Genomic DNA, 13,707 nt, shown 5'->3' on the forward strand with positions numbered 1-13,707 from the left:
AAGGTGAAGCATGGTGGTGGCAGCATCATGCTGTGAGGATGTTTTTCAGTGGCAGGGACTGGGAGATCAGTCAGAATCGAGGGAAAGATGAACGGAGCAAAATACAGAGATCCTTGATGAAAAATCTTGTAGCGTCATACCCAAGAAGTATTTTTTACTGTAATCGCTGTCAAAGGGACTTCAACGAAGTACTGAGTAAAAGGGTCTGAATACTTATGTAAATGTGATATTTCACTTGTTTTTTTAATACATTTGCAAAAATGTATGCTTTGTTATTATGGGGTATTGTGTGTAGATTGATTGCGATTAAAAACAACAATTTAATCAATTTTGGAATAAGGCTGTAATGTAACAAAATGTGGAAAAAGTCAAGGGAAAGGGTTTTTAGAATATGAATTAGAACCTAACAGGTCTGAATACTTTCTGAATGTATTTATACATTTTTAAGTTAACCTTTATATAACTAGGCAAGTCAGTTAAGAACAAATTCTTATTTTACAATGAAGACCTACTCCGGCCAAACCTTCCCCTAACCCTGACGACCCTGGGCCAATTGTGCGCCGCCCTATGGAACTCCTGATCACGGTCGGTTGTGATACAGCCGGGATCGAACCAGGGTCTGTAGTGATGCCTCTAGCGCCGAGATGCAGTGCCTTAGACCGCTGAACCACTTGGGAGCTTTGTACGTGGATGGGTTGCATCCACTACATTGCCCAATCCATATGTTTTATGAATCAGGTGCAGGAGGGTGGTTTAGGGCTGTAAATCACTGTGACAGGGATGTGGGGAGGTGGAGGCTCCATAGAGTAATACACTGTGATTTTTCACCTCCACACAGGCACCCTGGAACACTGTCTCTTTGCTCTCCTCCCTTTGTCCTTCCATCTCACAACACACACATTCACTTGTATACTAATGTGCATTCACGTACATATGCACACTCACACGCGTGCTACACACACACACTCTCTCACTCACTCAGTGGATGATGTTCTAAAAAGCTTCTGTTCTCTGTCCTCAGGCTATCCTGCAGGTTATCCTCAGGCTCCTACCTACACACCCAACCTCTACCAGACTGGCAGCCCAGGCTATCCCCAAGGTAAAAACACACATGCGCGGAAACACACATCCGCGCAAGCACACACAGACATGCTTGCAAGCACACACAGACATGCTTGCAAGCACACACAGACATGCTTGCAAGCACACACAGACATGCTTGCAAGCACACACAGGCATGCTTGCAAGCACACACAGGCATGCTTGCAAGCACACACAGCCATGCTTGCAAGCACACACAGACAGGCTTGCAAGCACACACAGACATGCACATAAGCACAGACAAGCACATAAGCACAGACATGCACCTAAGCACAGACATGCACCTAAGCACAGACAAGCACATAAGCACAGACATGCACCTAAGCACAGACAAGCCTGCACACACACAGTTTTATCAAACTAGAAATCCACTCTATCCCCGCAGGTAAGAATATACACACATGTAATAGAACACACACTACATGAATCAAATTGCTGGTGCATGCTATTCAAAGGTAAGAACACCTGCACGCACAGTTCTTGAGTGCATCACTCACAGCACTCCCGCAGCACGCCAGAACGTCTCAATCCACATATTCACAGTATTCATGGACTGGGATCTAGACATTGTCATGTGTCTAATCTTGGCACCTTCTCAGAACGTGGAAGGAAACTGTGAATTTGCCCCTAGACACTGATCTTGGATGAGTTTGGCATTTTCCCCACTAATGGTTAAGATTAGAATTGGGTGAGGGGATGCTGATCCTAGACCTGTACCTACGGGAAACTTCACCCCAGGGCCTTCACAATGCCTTGAGTACGCTTATGTAGAGCTGCTAAAGAGGCTTTGTTCGTATTGCATCCACACAGTGCTCTAGAAAGTTCTGCTCAGATTCCAGAAGTGTGTGTGTGCGCGCTGCGTGTTAAGTCTTAGAGAGTACATGTTGGCCATGGCCACAAAAAACATTGTTAATGAGATAATTCCTCATTTATTTTGTGTTTTATTTGGATAAACGATTTTCAGATGTAGGTCTTAGTATGGTTGTTGGTTAAGTTTGCCCTTTGTTGTTAGATGATGGCTTGAGATGTTTGTCACTTAGTGAAACTGAAATAACCTGGGGTTGAATTGTTTTTTTTATTATCGTAAATACTGTAATACTATTTATCGTTGAGATGGCTAGAAGCAGGTCTCTATCACCTTCTTGTGCTGGCTATTACACATGAATATCGTTCAAATGTAATGCATCTCTCAACCCCTGTGCATGGAGAGGGAAGGGTCGGGTAGATTCAAGGGTTGCGGTCAATTCCTTTTAAATTCGGTAAGTACATTTCAATTCGAATTTCATCCATGCTTCTCTATGAGAAAAAAATGTAGCTGGAATTTCCGTTTACTTCCTGAATTGACTGAACTGAAATGGAATTGACCCTAGCTGCGGTAGCTAGTAGTTTGTGTAGTGGTTGGTGGTGATCCATATTTGTTATGTGTCGAGTGGTTTTACTGCATTTCTCCTGGAGCTGCAGTGGGTTTGATGGCCTTCAAAGAGTGTAGTGAAATAGGTCAGTGAGAGCTGTGACAGCTGTGCCATGTCGTCGTCGACAGTGCAGTGCAGCACTGCTTTTACTGGGCTGGGTCATGTTTACTAGGCATGAAACACAAGAAAATACGTCCAAAACTAAGCCCAAGTTCGGCAATAGATGAGTGTGTGTGTGTTGATTGTGTGAAATGTTATGTATTCTACTGTATATGTGTACTATTTGTGTGTGTACTCTCTGTGTGTGTTAGTGTGTGTGCACACTTTGTATGTCCTCTATTTATGTACTCTGTGTGTGTGTGTGTGTGTGTGTGTGTGTGTGTGTGTGTGTGTGTGTGTGTGTGTGTGTGTGTGTGTGTGTGTGTGTGTGTGTGTGTGTGTGTATATAAAGTGCCCAGTGAAAGTCTACAGTCTTCACATTTTGCTGCCTTAAAATGTAATCTAAAAATGTTTTCCTACCAAGGTACTCCACATTTCAAAGTTAAGTATAAATTATACAACATTTTCCTAATTAATACAAAATAAAAAACAAATATGTCTTGATTGCGTATGTCTTCACACCCCAGAGTTAATACTTGGTGGAAGCACCTTTGGCAGCCATTACAGCTGTGAATAATTTTGAATACGATTCAACAAACGTTTGCAAAACTCTTAGGTCAACATATATCCATTGTTTTTGTCAAAATTGCTCAAGCTGCCTCCCGGGTGGCGCAGTGGTCTAGGGCACTGGGTCGCAGTGCTAACTGCGCCACTAGAGTCTCTGGGTTCGTGCCCAGGCTCTGTCGCAGCCGGCCGCGACCGGGAGGTCCGTGGGGCGACGCACAATTGGCATAGCGTCGTCCGGGTTAGGGAGGGTTTGGCCGGTAGGGATATCCTTGTCTCATCGCGCTCCAGCGACTCCCGTGGCGGGCCGGGCGCAGTGCGCGCTAACCAAGGGGGCCAGGTACACGGTGTTTCCTCCGACACATTGGTGCGGCTGGCTTCCGGGTTGGAGGCGCGCTGTGTTAAGAAGCAGTGCGGCTTGGTTGGGTTGTGCTTCGGAGGACGCATGGCTTTCGACCTTCGTCTCTCCCGAGCCCGTACGGGAGTTGTAGCGATGAGACAAGATAGTAATTACTAGCGATTGGATACCACGAAAATTGGGGAGAAAATGGGATAAATTTATATTTAAAAAAATATATATAAAAAAATTGCTCAAGCTCAGTACCTTTTGTTGGGAGTCATTGATTCACAGCAATATTCAAATTGTCTCTGATTTTCAAGCGGATTAAAGTCAGGACTGAGACTGGACCATTGAGGAACACTTGACATCATTCTGGTGTGACTTTGGCATAAACATTTGTAATTTTCCCGCTGAAAAATCCCAGGGTTAGGTATCCAGAAGACTGAGGCAGAGTTTCCTCTAACTTTTTATCTGGGGTTTACTACTTTCATATTTATTTTGATCCTAACAAACTCCCCAGTCCCTTCCAATGACAAGCATACCCATAACATGATGCTGCCACTACAATACCAGAAAATATTTAATATTTTTTCTTTCACTTTGAAAATGTGAAGTAGGTTCTATAGATTGGTAGGAAAATTATAATTTGTTGCATTTAAAAATGTGAAGACTGCAAGGGGTGTGTAGACTTTCTCTAGTGACTGTATGTGTGTACTGTATACTCTGTGTGTATTCTCTATGTGAGTGCTTGTGTGAGTGCATTTGCATGCGGTGTGTGTTCTATTACTATCTATCCATGTCTGTCTTCTGTGTCTCTCTGTGTGTGTGTGTGTGTGTGTGTGTGTGTGTGTGTGTGTGTGTGTGTGTGTGTGTGTGTGTGTGTGTGTGTGTGTGTGTGTGTGTGTAATCTCTCTGTATCTGTGTCTGGGACAGTGCTGCTGGTGAAGCAGGGCTGGCCCCAGGCCTCCGGTGCTGCAGGGGCCCTAGAGGGCTCCTATGACCTGGCCATGGACGCGGGCTCAGAGGGCCGCCAGTACCAGGCCTCAGCCGCATCTTTCAGTAAATATGACCCTATGTACTCTACACACTCACACACAAACACAGATACTGTATGTATGCACACAGACATACACACACGTTTGTACGCACACACTCTCTCACACCACACACACACACACACACACACACACACACACACACACACACACACACACACACACACACACACACACACACACACACACACACACACACACACACACACACACACACACACACACACACACACACACACACAGATGTATGTACACACATGTTGCACACGCTGGCATGGCTGGGGTACATTCAAAGCTGGGCTGGGTTTTTGAGCTGTTGGGGGAAAATGGGTTAGGAAAGGTTTTGGAGTAGGACAGGCCGTAGAAAGATGTGAGGTAGTGAGTGAAATCACAGGGGCAAGTGACATCTTGGGGGGAGGGGCTGTGTGCTGGCATCATGCTTGGTTTTGTGCTGTGCTGTATCATATAACACTCATGCTGGCTGCTGCAGCAAACATTCTTCTCATATAGGGAAACTATGTTTCAGTTGGATAGGTAATGTGTGTTTCCGTCATGGAAGTGATTTGGTGGTGTCCTAACATGAATGTAATGATCAGTGTCCTCTTATCACCCACCAGAACAGACAGTTGTGTATGCGCGTGCCTGTGGGTGTTTTGATTATTTGTCTTGGTTAACATTCTATGTGTAGTTAGTCATCGCTAAGTTGTCTAACATGGGAATTGTTCACCATTGCAGTTGACTGCTGACTGATAAATATACAAATTACCTTGCGTCACAATAACTGCTAATTGTTATTTGTAGATCAGTCAGTCACAATTGACCAAAATTGACCAAAATTGACCAAAATTGCATCACGTCTGCTGCAATGTCGAACAAACCCAGTCAGGACTGAGACTGGACCATTGAGGAACACTTTACATCATTCTGGTGTGACTTTGGAATGGCCAGCTGCAAAGTCAAAATTTGATATAATGTTAAAAATTTATGAACGCATTAGGTTTAGCAGTGTGATTCAGGTTAGGTTTAAAATCAGATTTTGTGGCTTTGCCAGCTAGTGACCACTCTGCAGAGCTGTTTTCTGAACAAGGTTCATGATGAAAAACACTTACCTGCTCAAGCCCATGGCCTCTCTTTGGGCATTCATACCGCCGGTTCTGCTTCAAGTCTATGGAAACAATAGACATAGATAGACAATGCATCATTATATCTGTCCCATTATGGCGTCTGTGACAGCACGGGCAGCGCGCCATTGAGACCATCTCCATTTTGAAGTAGCCATTTTTTAAATTTTACTTCTATGAGTTGGCAAACAAACTGAAAGGGTGCACAGTGCCATCTAGAGTGTGTTGTTTGAACAAGTATAAAGCCAAGGTTGGCAATTTACTGCCACCTGTAGTTTTGGAGTATAATTCATTGGCTGATGCCTCAGGAGGACCTGGATGGAATTATGTGATCCTTCCTTAACCCATAGTAAGTCCCAGCCGGTTGATTACTTCAACATGGTGAAAGTACTCAGTGGCTCTGCCCATGCTAAAACAGGCTTTTGGGCACTAGAGTCCTATATCTACCTCTGTGGTAGAAACTCAGCAGAAAGTGTTCATGGGTAGTGTAGTTCTGCATGACCAACTCCATGGTCCAGGGACTAGATAACCTCATACACTTATATGCATGGTTGACATCATTTACATGTCTTGAGCCCTCATAATTTTGAATCATTGAAAGGGGTTACTGGTAGAAGATGAGTAGTCACCTTGTAACTCCCAAGTTAGGCCTAGATAAGCTTTCACTACAAATGGACTAATTAATTTATATGTATATTGTATAATGATTTATTTTATATATTTTTGCCAAAGGTAACTGACTTAATAATGGAAACGCTTGAGTAAATGAGGGATTCTAAAGTATATTGAAAGCAGGTGCTTTGACACAGGTGTGGTTCCTGAGTTAATTAAGCAATTAACATCCCATCATGCTTAGGGTCATGTATTAAAATGCTGGGCATGCCATTATTTTGTCTACCATGGCTATGCCCCCAAGGGTTGACGACGCCCCCATCCGCAGGTCACGGGTGGTCACTGAATGGTTTGATGAGCATGACAAATATGTAAGCCATATACCATGGCTCAGTCACCAGATCTCAACCCTGTAAAGCTTAGAGAGGATCCCATGTCAAATGCTGTTGAAGTAATTGGCTACAGGTTCACCTGCCTGACCTAAAGCCCGTTCTGGTGGGAAGCTGCTACAGACCACCAAGTGTTAACAGTCAGTATCTGGATAATATGTGTGAAAGGCTTGATAATGTATGTGATATCAACAGAGGTATATTTTCTGGGTGACCTAAATATTGACTGGCTGCTCACTCAAGAAAAAGCTTCAAACTGTAACCAGTGCCTGCAACCTGGTTCAGGTTATCTATCAGTAACCTACCATGGTAGTTACAAACAGAACAGGAATAAAATCATCCACATGTATTGATCACATCTTTACTAATGCTGCATAAATCTGCTCTAAAGCAGTATCCAAATCCATTGGATTTAGTGATCATAATATAGTAGCCATATCTAGGAAAACCAAAGTTTCAAAGGCTGGGCCTAATATAGTATATAAGAGGTCATATAATAAGTGTTGTAGTGATTCCTATGTGGAAGATCTGTGGTGTGTAATGAGGAGCAACCAGACGCTGCACTTGACACATTTACGAAATTCCTTATTCTAGTTACTAATAAGCATGCGCCTATTAAGGCAATTACTGTAAAAACTGTTAAAACCCTGTGGATTGATAAGGAATTGAAACGTTGTATGGTTGAGAGAGATGAGGGAAAAGGAATGGCAAATAAGACTAGCTGCACAGCCGATTGGCTGAGAAATCATGGGACTAAACAAAAAGAAGAAGAAACTACTATGAAACAAAGATACATGGTAAGAAGAATGATAGTTAAAAAGCTTCGGAGCACCTTAAATTACATTTTGGCCAAAAGTACAAACTCGGCTTCATCATTCATTGAATCAGATGGCTCATTCATCACAAAACTCACTGATATTGCCAACTACTCTAAATATCTTTTTCATTGGCAAGGTTAATATCCTTCGGCATGACATGCCAACAACAAACCCTTAACTCTTAACTAAAACTCATAAAATGCCCCCCCCCCCCCCCCCCCCCCCGCCCCCCCCATCGATCTACACACAATATCCCATAATGACAAACCAAAAACAGTTTTTCATAAAAATCTGTGCAAATGTATTTATAATTATATTTTTCACATTTACATAAATATTTTGGCCATTTACTCAGTACTTTGTTGAAGCACCTTTGGCTGTGATTTAAGCCTGGAGTCTTCTTGTGTATGACACTTGGCACAATTGTATTTGGGCAGGTTCTACCATTCTTCTCTGCAGATCCTCTCAAGTTCTATCAGAGTGGATGGGGAGTGTTGCTGCACAGCTATTTTCAGGTTTCTCCAGAGATGTTAGTTTGGGTTCAAGTCCGGGCTCTGGCTGGGCCACTCAAGGACATTCAGAGACTTGTCCCGAAGCCACTCTTGCATTGTCTTGACTGTGTGCTTAGGGTTGTTGTCCTGTTGGAAGGTGAACCTTCACCCCAGTCTGATTTCCTGAGTGCTCTCAAGCAGGTTTTCATCAGGGATCTCTCTGTACTTTGCTCCGTTTATCTTTCCCTCAATCCTGACTAGTCTCCCAGTCTCTGCCGCTGAAAAACATCCCCACAGCATGATGCTGCCACCACCATGCGTCACTGTAGGGATGGTGCCAGGTTTCCTCCAGACTTGACGCTTGGCATTCAGGCCAAAGAGTTCAATCTTGGTTTCATCAGACCAGAGAGTCTTGTTTCTCATGGTCTGAGAGTCGTTTAGGTGCCTTTTGGCAAACTCCAAGAGGGCTGTCATGTGCCTGTTACTGAGGAGTGGTTTCCGTCTGGCCACTCTACCATAAAGGCCTGATTGGTGGAGTGCTGCAGAGATGGTTGTCCTTCTGGAAGTTTCTCACATCTCCACAGAGGAACTCTAGAGCTCTGTCAGAGTGACCATTGAGTTCTTGGTCACGTCCCTGACCAAGGCCCTTCTCACATCGGCTACGGAGAGCGTGATCACACAGTCGTCCGGAACAGCGAGCATAGAAGTAAATTAGCTCGTCTGGTACGCTCGTATCACTGGACAGCTTGCAGCTTTTGCTTCCCTTCGTAGTCTGTAATAGTTTGCAAGCCCTGCAACATCCGACGAGTGACGGAGCCAGTATAGTACGATTCAATCTTAGTCCTGTATTGAAGTTCTTTAGCTCGTCTGGTAGGCTCGTGTCACTGGCCAGCTCTCGGCTGTGCTTCCCTTTGTAGTCTGTATTAGGGTGAGGGAGAGCTTTGTACGCGTCTCTGTGTGTGTGGAGTAAAGGTGATCTAGAGTTTTTTTCCTGCAATTGTTGCACATTTAACATTCTGATAGAAATTAGGTAAAACTGATTTAAGTTTCCCTGCATTAAAGTCACCGGCTTCTAGGAGCGCCGCCTCTGGATGAGCATTTTCCTGTTTGCTTATGGTGGTATACTGCTCATTGAGTGCGGTTTTAGTGCCAGCATCGGTCTGTGGTGGTATGTAGACCGCTACGAAAAATACAGATAAACTCTCTAGGTAGATAGTGTGGTCTACAGCTTATCATGAGATACTCTACCTCAGATGAGCAAAACCTTGAGACTTCCTTAGATATCGTACACAAGCTGTTGTTTACAAATATGCACAGGCCCCCGCCCCGTGTCTTACCAGAGGCTGCTGTTCTATCCTGCCGATAGTGTATAACCAGCCAGCTGTATGTTATTGATGTTGTCTTTCAGCCACGACTCTGTGAAACATAAGATATTACGGTTTTTAATGTCCCGCTGGTAGGATATACATGCTTTCAGTTCGTCCCATTTATTTTCCAGCGATGGAACGTTAGCTAACAGTACTGAATGCAAAGGCAGCTTAGCCACTCGTCGCCTGATCCTCACAAGGCACCACAATCTCTTTCCACGAAATCTCAGTTTTTCTCCAGCGAATGACGGGGATGAGGGTCTTTTTTGGTGTTTGAAGTATATCCTTCCCGTCCGACTCATTAAAGAAAAATTATTCGTCCAATTCGAGGTCAGTGTAAATCGCTGTTCTGATGTCCAGAAGCTCTTTTCGGTCATAAGAGACGGTAGCAGCAACAATGTACAAAATAAGTTACAGGTGGTTGGTTTGGCCTGCGAAAGAACAATGCATATGCAGAAAATACCTTAACTAACATCTTAAACTATCTTGTGTCTAGCTCTTTTAATAAACGTAGGATAGGCCTAAATTCCCTTCTCTCTCCATCCGATAGGCTATTTATATGAATTTGGGCAAGGCTACACTACACTTCAGCGTTTTATGCATCCATGGCTTTCTCCAGATCAAGCAATGAATGAATCTAATGGAGTTCCATGTCCTAAAGTTGCCACTTAAAAAATATATATATATTTTTTTTTAAGTCAGTCTATAGACAGGTTAGCTGAGAACATCATGGAAACTATGTGCAAGCTTCAATGTGGCAGAAGGCCGTGTGTAGCTAGCAGATAGCTAGCAACAATGACAAACTGCCATGTGGGGAATTTAGAGTGGCTCGTTTCAGTTAGTTTTATCTTGTTCTTAAGAGCATGAATTGTTTTGAGGTGTTTTTACTGTTGTCACGTTTATGCTAATATGGCTAAAATTAGCTAGTTAGATATCCAACAACTGTAACGACATATTTGAGAAACAGGTGCTCATTGTGCAACTTTGTTTTAAATAAACGTTGGAGACAAAATATAGTTTACATGTTGTCAATCTAAGCCAACCCTGTCTGTTTTGCCCCATAGTTGTACACTCATTGGTTTTGTTGCTAAACAACCAACCCGTCTACAGGCCTAGGCATAGTATAAGGAATGCACTGAGAGTTCAGGGAGTGAGTGTTTTAATTAATAAACAAACCATGAAACACAAACAACGCACCGCCATGAAACCGAGTCAATAACACCTGAGGAAAGAACCAAGGGGAGTGACATATATAGGGAAGATAATCAAGGAGGTGATGGAGTCCAGGTGAGTGTCATGAGGTGCTGGTGCGCAAGACGATGGTGACAGGTGTGAGGGGTAATCAGCAGCCTAATGAACTAGAGGCCGGAGAGGGAGAATATGTGACACATAGGCTATTCTCAATCACAGATTTATGAGAGATCAAGAGATTGAACAAACAATTCTAAGAGAGGAGGATGAGGCAAATAGTCATTATTATCCAGTTCTGAAGACAGTAGACTTTGGTTCTATCCAGCCCATAACTTAACTCACTAAAGCAAAACAGCCCGTTCCTCATCAGTTGACTGTCACTTTGCTCCATCATGTGCGTGCCACACAGATGCAGTGTCACGTGTGCTCCCTCCCCGGCCTCTAGGTCACCAGGCTGCTCGTTATGGTGCACACCTGTCACCGTCATTACGCGCACCTGCGCGTCATCAGACTCACCTGGACTCCATCACCTCCTTGATTACCTGCCCTATATATGCCACTACCTTTGGTGCCTTCCCCAGGCATTATTGTTTCATGTCTGTGCGTTGTTCGTGTTTAATATTACATTTTGTTTATTGATTAAATCACTCACTCCCTGAACTTGCTTCCCGACTCTCAGCGCACATCGTTACATGCAGACAGACGCACACAAACTTGTTTCATGCTGAAGCTCCACCAGAAAGGCACTTATAATAGTCTCTGTCCAGTGTTTCAAAAACATTATCTCTTGTCATGATTTGTACAGTTGTAGCATGCGTTTTCGCACTATAGGCCAATGTTTTTTTCTTAACAGATTTCATTTATTTAAAATTAATATATATGATTATGTTGGCCAATAGAGGGCATTACCATCGTATATCACAAAACAGTACGTAATCACAAAACAAAAAAAGTTGCCCAACCAGTGCTTTGGAGCAGGCAGAATGTTTTCATGTTATTTAGTCAGTGAGAAGTGTGCCCTCACTGTTCTGCTCCTTCAATGAGACACTGAATCTCAAGAGAATGACAAATGATCTGAAAAGTGAAACTAGGTCTTTCACCCCATCTTTTGTCCCCCTCTCTCTTTCTGCCCCTCACTTTCTCTTTCTGAATCTTTCCCTTTCCCCTCCTGATCTCTCTCTTATTCATACTTTTTTCTCCATATTCTTCGACCCCCCCCCCCCCCCACCCCTCTGCTTTCTCTCACATCTAGGATACACTGCTGGGACACCCTACAAGGTGCCCCCTGGCCAGTCCAATGGGGCGCCCCCTCCCTACTCCCCATCCCCTAACCCCTACCAGACGGCCATGTACCCAATCAGAAGTGCCTATCCCCAACAGAACCTCTACGCTCAGGTAAGGACCTGTAATGGGCTCTACTCACTGGGGTTGTTTGTCTGTTAATATCGCCTACCTGCCTCTATAAGACGTGATTGATTAGCTCCCTGTACTTGTTTTGGGATTTTTAGTAGACAGCTAGCTTGCTGAGTAAAATGATCTGTGCTATAAAAGTAAGAAAGGCCAATTCTCCTTTTGTTCCTTTTCTCTCACTTCTTTCTCTTCCTCCCTATCCTCTCTCTCTGCCCACCCTCTCGCTTGCCCTCTTTCAACCCTTTATTGTATTATCTCCCTCCCTTTCCTTCTCTCTCTCCCCTCGCTCCCTCTCTCCCTACCTCAGATCAGTTCAAGATGCTTTATTGGCATGACATACATTCTTCAATATTGAATATTGTCAAGGCAATATTCTAAAAACCACTTCTATCTTCTCTTCTCTTTCTCTCAGGGTGCGTACTACACACAGCCGATGTATGCGGCTCAGCCTCACGTTATCCACCACACAACAGTGGTGCAGCCCAACAGCATCCCCTCTGCCCTCTACCCTGCCCCCGTCCAACAACCCCGCTCCAACGGCCATATGGCCATGGGCATGGTAGCCGGCACAACCATGGCCATGTCTGCTGGTAAGAAGTCAACACTCAACTACTAGGGTTGCAAAATTCCCAGATTTTCCAGAAATCCCAATTGGAATATTTGTGGAATCAGGAGGTAATAACTAGGAAATCCTACAACCAAGATTTCTGGAAAACCTGGGAATTTTGGGAAAGGTACTTGAATTTTCAACTCTATAAACAACTCAAAAAAATTCTTCTCACTATTATTTGCAGTCACGTTTCTGTTTGGAGTGAAGGCTCTGTGTTTATAACAAATTTATAACAATATTCGGCAACCAGCGTGTTTCCTTAATGATGACAACTATCTGCCCGTGTTACCATGGTGACCTCTGTATGTCTGATTGACCCTCTCTGCCCAGGTACTCTGCTGACCACGCCTCAGCATGCCACTCAGCACATCGGTGGGCATCCGGTCACCCTGCCAACGTACCGGCCCCAGGGGACGCCTGGGTATAGCTATGTGCCTCCTCACTGGTAGACCCCACTGGACCCCACTCATGTAAGTTACTGTTCCCATAACCCAATGTTATCCCAGTCTATGGTTAGGAGAGTTAAGGGTCAATGCTTTGATGCGTAAGTGCTTAGATTTTGTATAATTGTTTTATTATGAGAACTCTAATTTTGAGTTATTGTTACATTTGCTTTTGGAAAATGATTTGAAAAGACAAATGTGATATTTTCTTTGTAAATTACATATACTGTGTGTATAGATAGATGTGTGTGTGTGTGGTATATATACACATTGCATTCGGAAAGTATTAAAGCCCCTTGACTTTTTTCACATTTTGTTACGTTACAGCTTTGTTCTAGAATTTATGAAAAAGTTTTTTTTCCCCCTCATCAATCTACACACAATACCTCATAATGACAAAGCAAAAACAGATTTAAAAAAAAAAATATACATATATATCACATTTACATAACTATTCAGACCCTTTTCTCAGTACTTTGTTGAAGCACCTTTGGCAGTGATTACAGCCTCGAGTCTTCTTGGGTATGACGTTACAAGCTTGGCACACCTGTTCTTCTCTGCAGATCCTCTCAAGCTCTGTTAGGTTGGATGGGGAGAGTCACTGCATAGCTATTTTCAGGTCTCTCCAGAGATGTTCGATCGGGTTCAAGTCTGGGCTCTGGCTGGGCCACTCAAGGACATTCA

General features: G+C 43.6%; 1 protein-coding gene across 3 annotated transcripts in view; it reads left to right on the forward strand.

The window, feature by feature from the left end:
• The window catches only part of LOC129819810 (protein FAM168A-like), a 56,505-nt gene that overhangs the window by 36,135 nt on the left and 6,663 nt on the right, over window positions 1-13,707 (forward strand). For 2 of the 3 annotated variants that reach the window (XM_055876418.1, XM_055876425.1), the window contains 5 exons: window positions 1,022-1,099; window positions 4,450-4,575; window positions 11,813-11,955; window positions 12,383-12,560; window positions 12,911-13,050. In XM_055876418.1, the coding sequence (XP_055732393.1) occupies window positions 1,022-1,099; window positions 4,450-4,575; window positions 11,813-11,955; window positions 12,383-12,560; window positions 12,911-13,029 (644 nt within the window). In that variant the 3' untranslated portion in view covers window positions 13,030-13,050. The remainder of the gene's footprint in view (window positions 1-1,021; window positions 1,100-4,449; window positions 4,576-11,812; window positions 11,956-12,382; window positions 12,561-12,910; window positions 13,051-13,707) is intronic. The other variant, XM_055876435.1, reaches the window with a different exon arrangement.

This window comes from Salvelinus fontinalis, chromosome 2, assembly GCF_029448725.1.
Source record: "Salvelinus fontinalis isolate EN_2023a chromosome 2, ASM2944872v1, whole genome shotgun sequence".
Lineage (NCBI taxonomy): Eukaryota > Metazoa > Chordata > Actinopteri > Salmoniformes > Salmonidae > Salvelinus > Salvelinus fontinalis.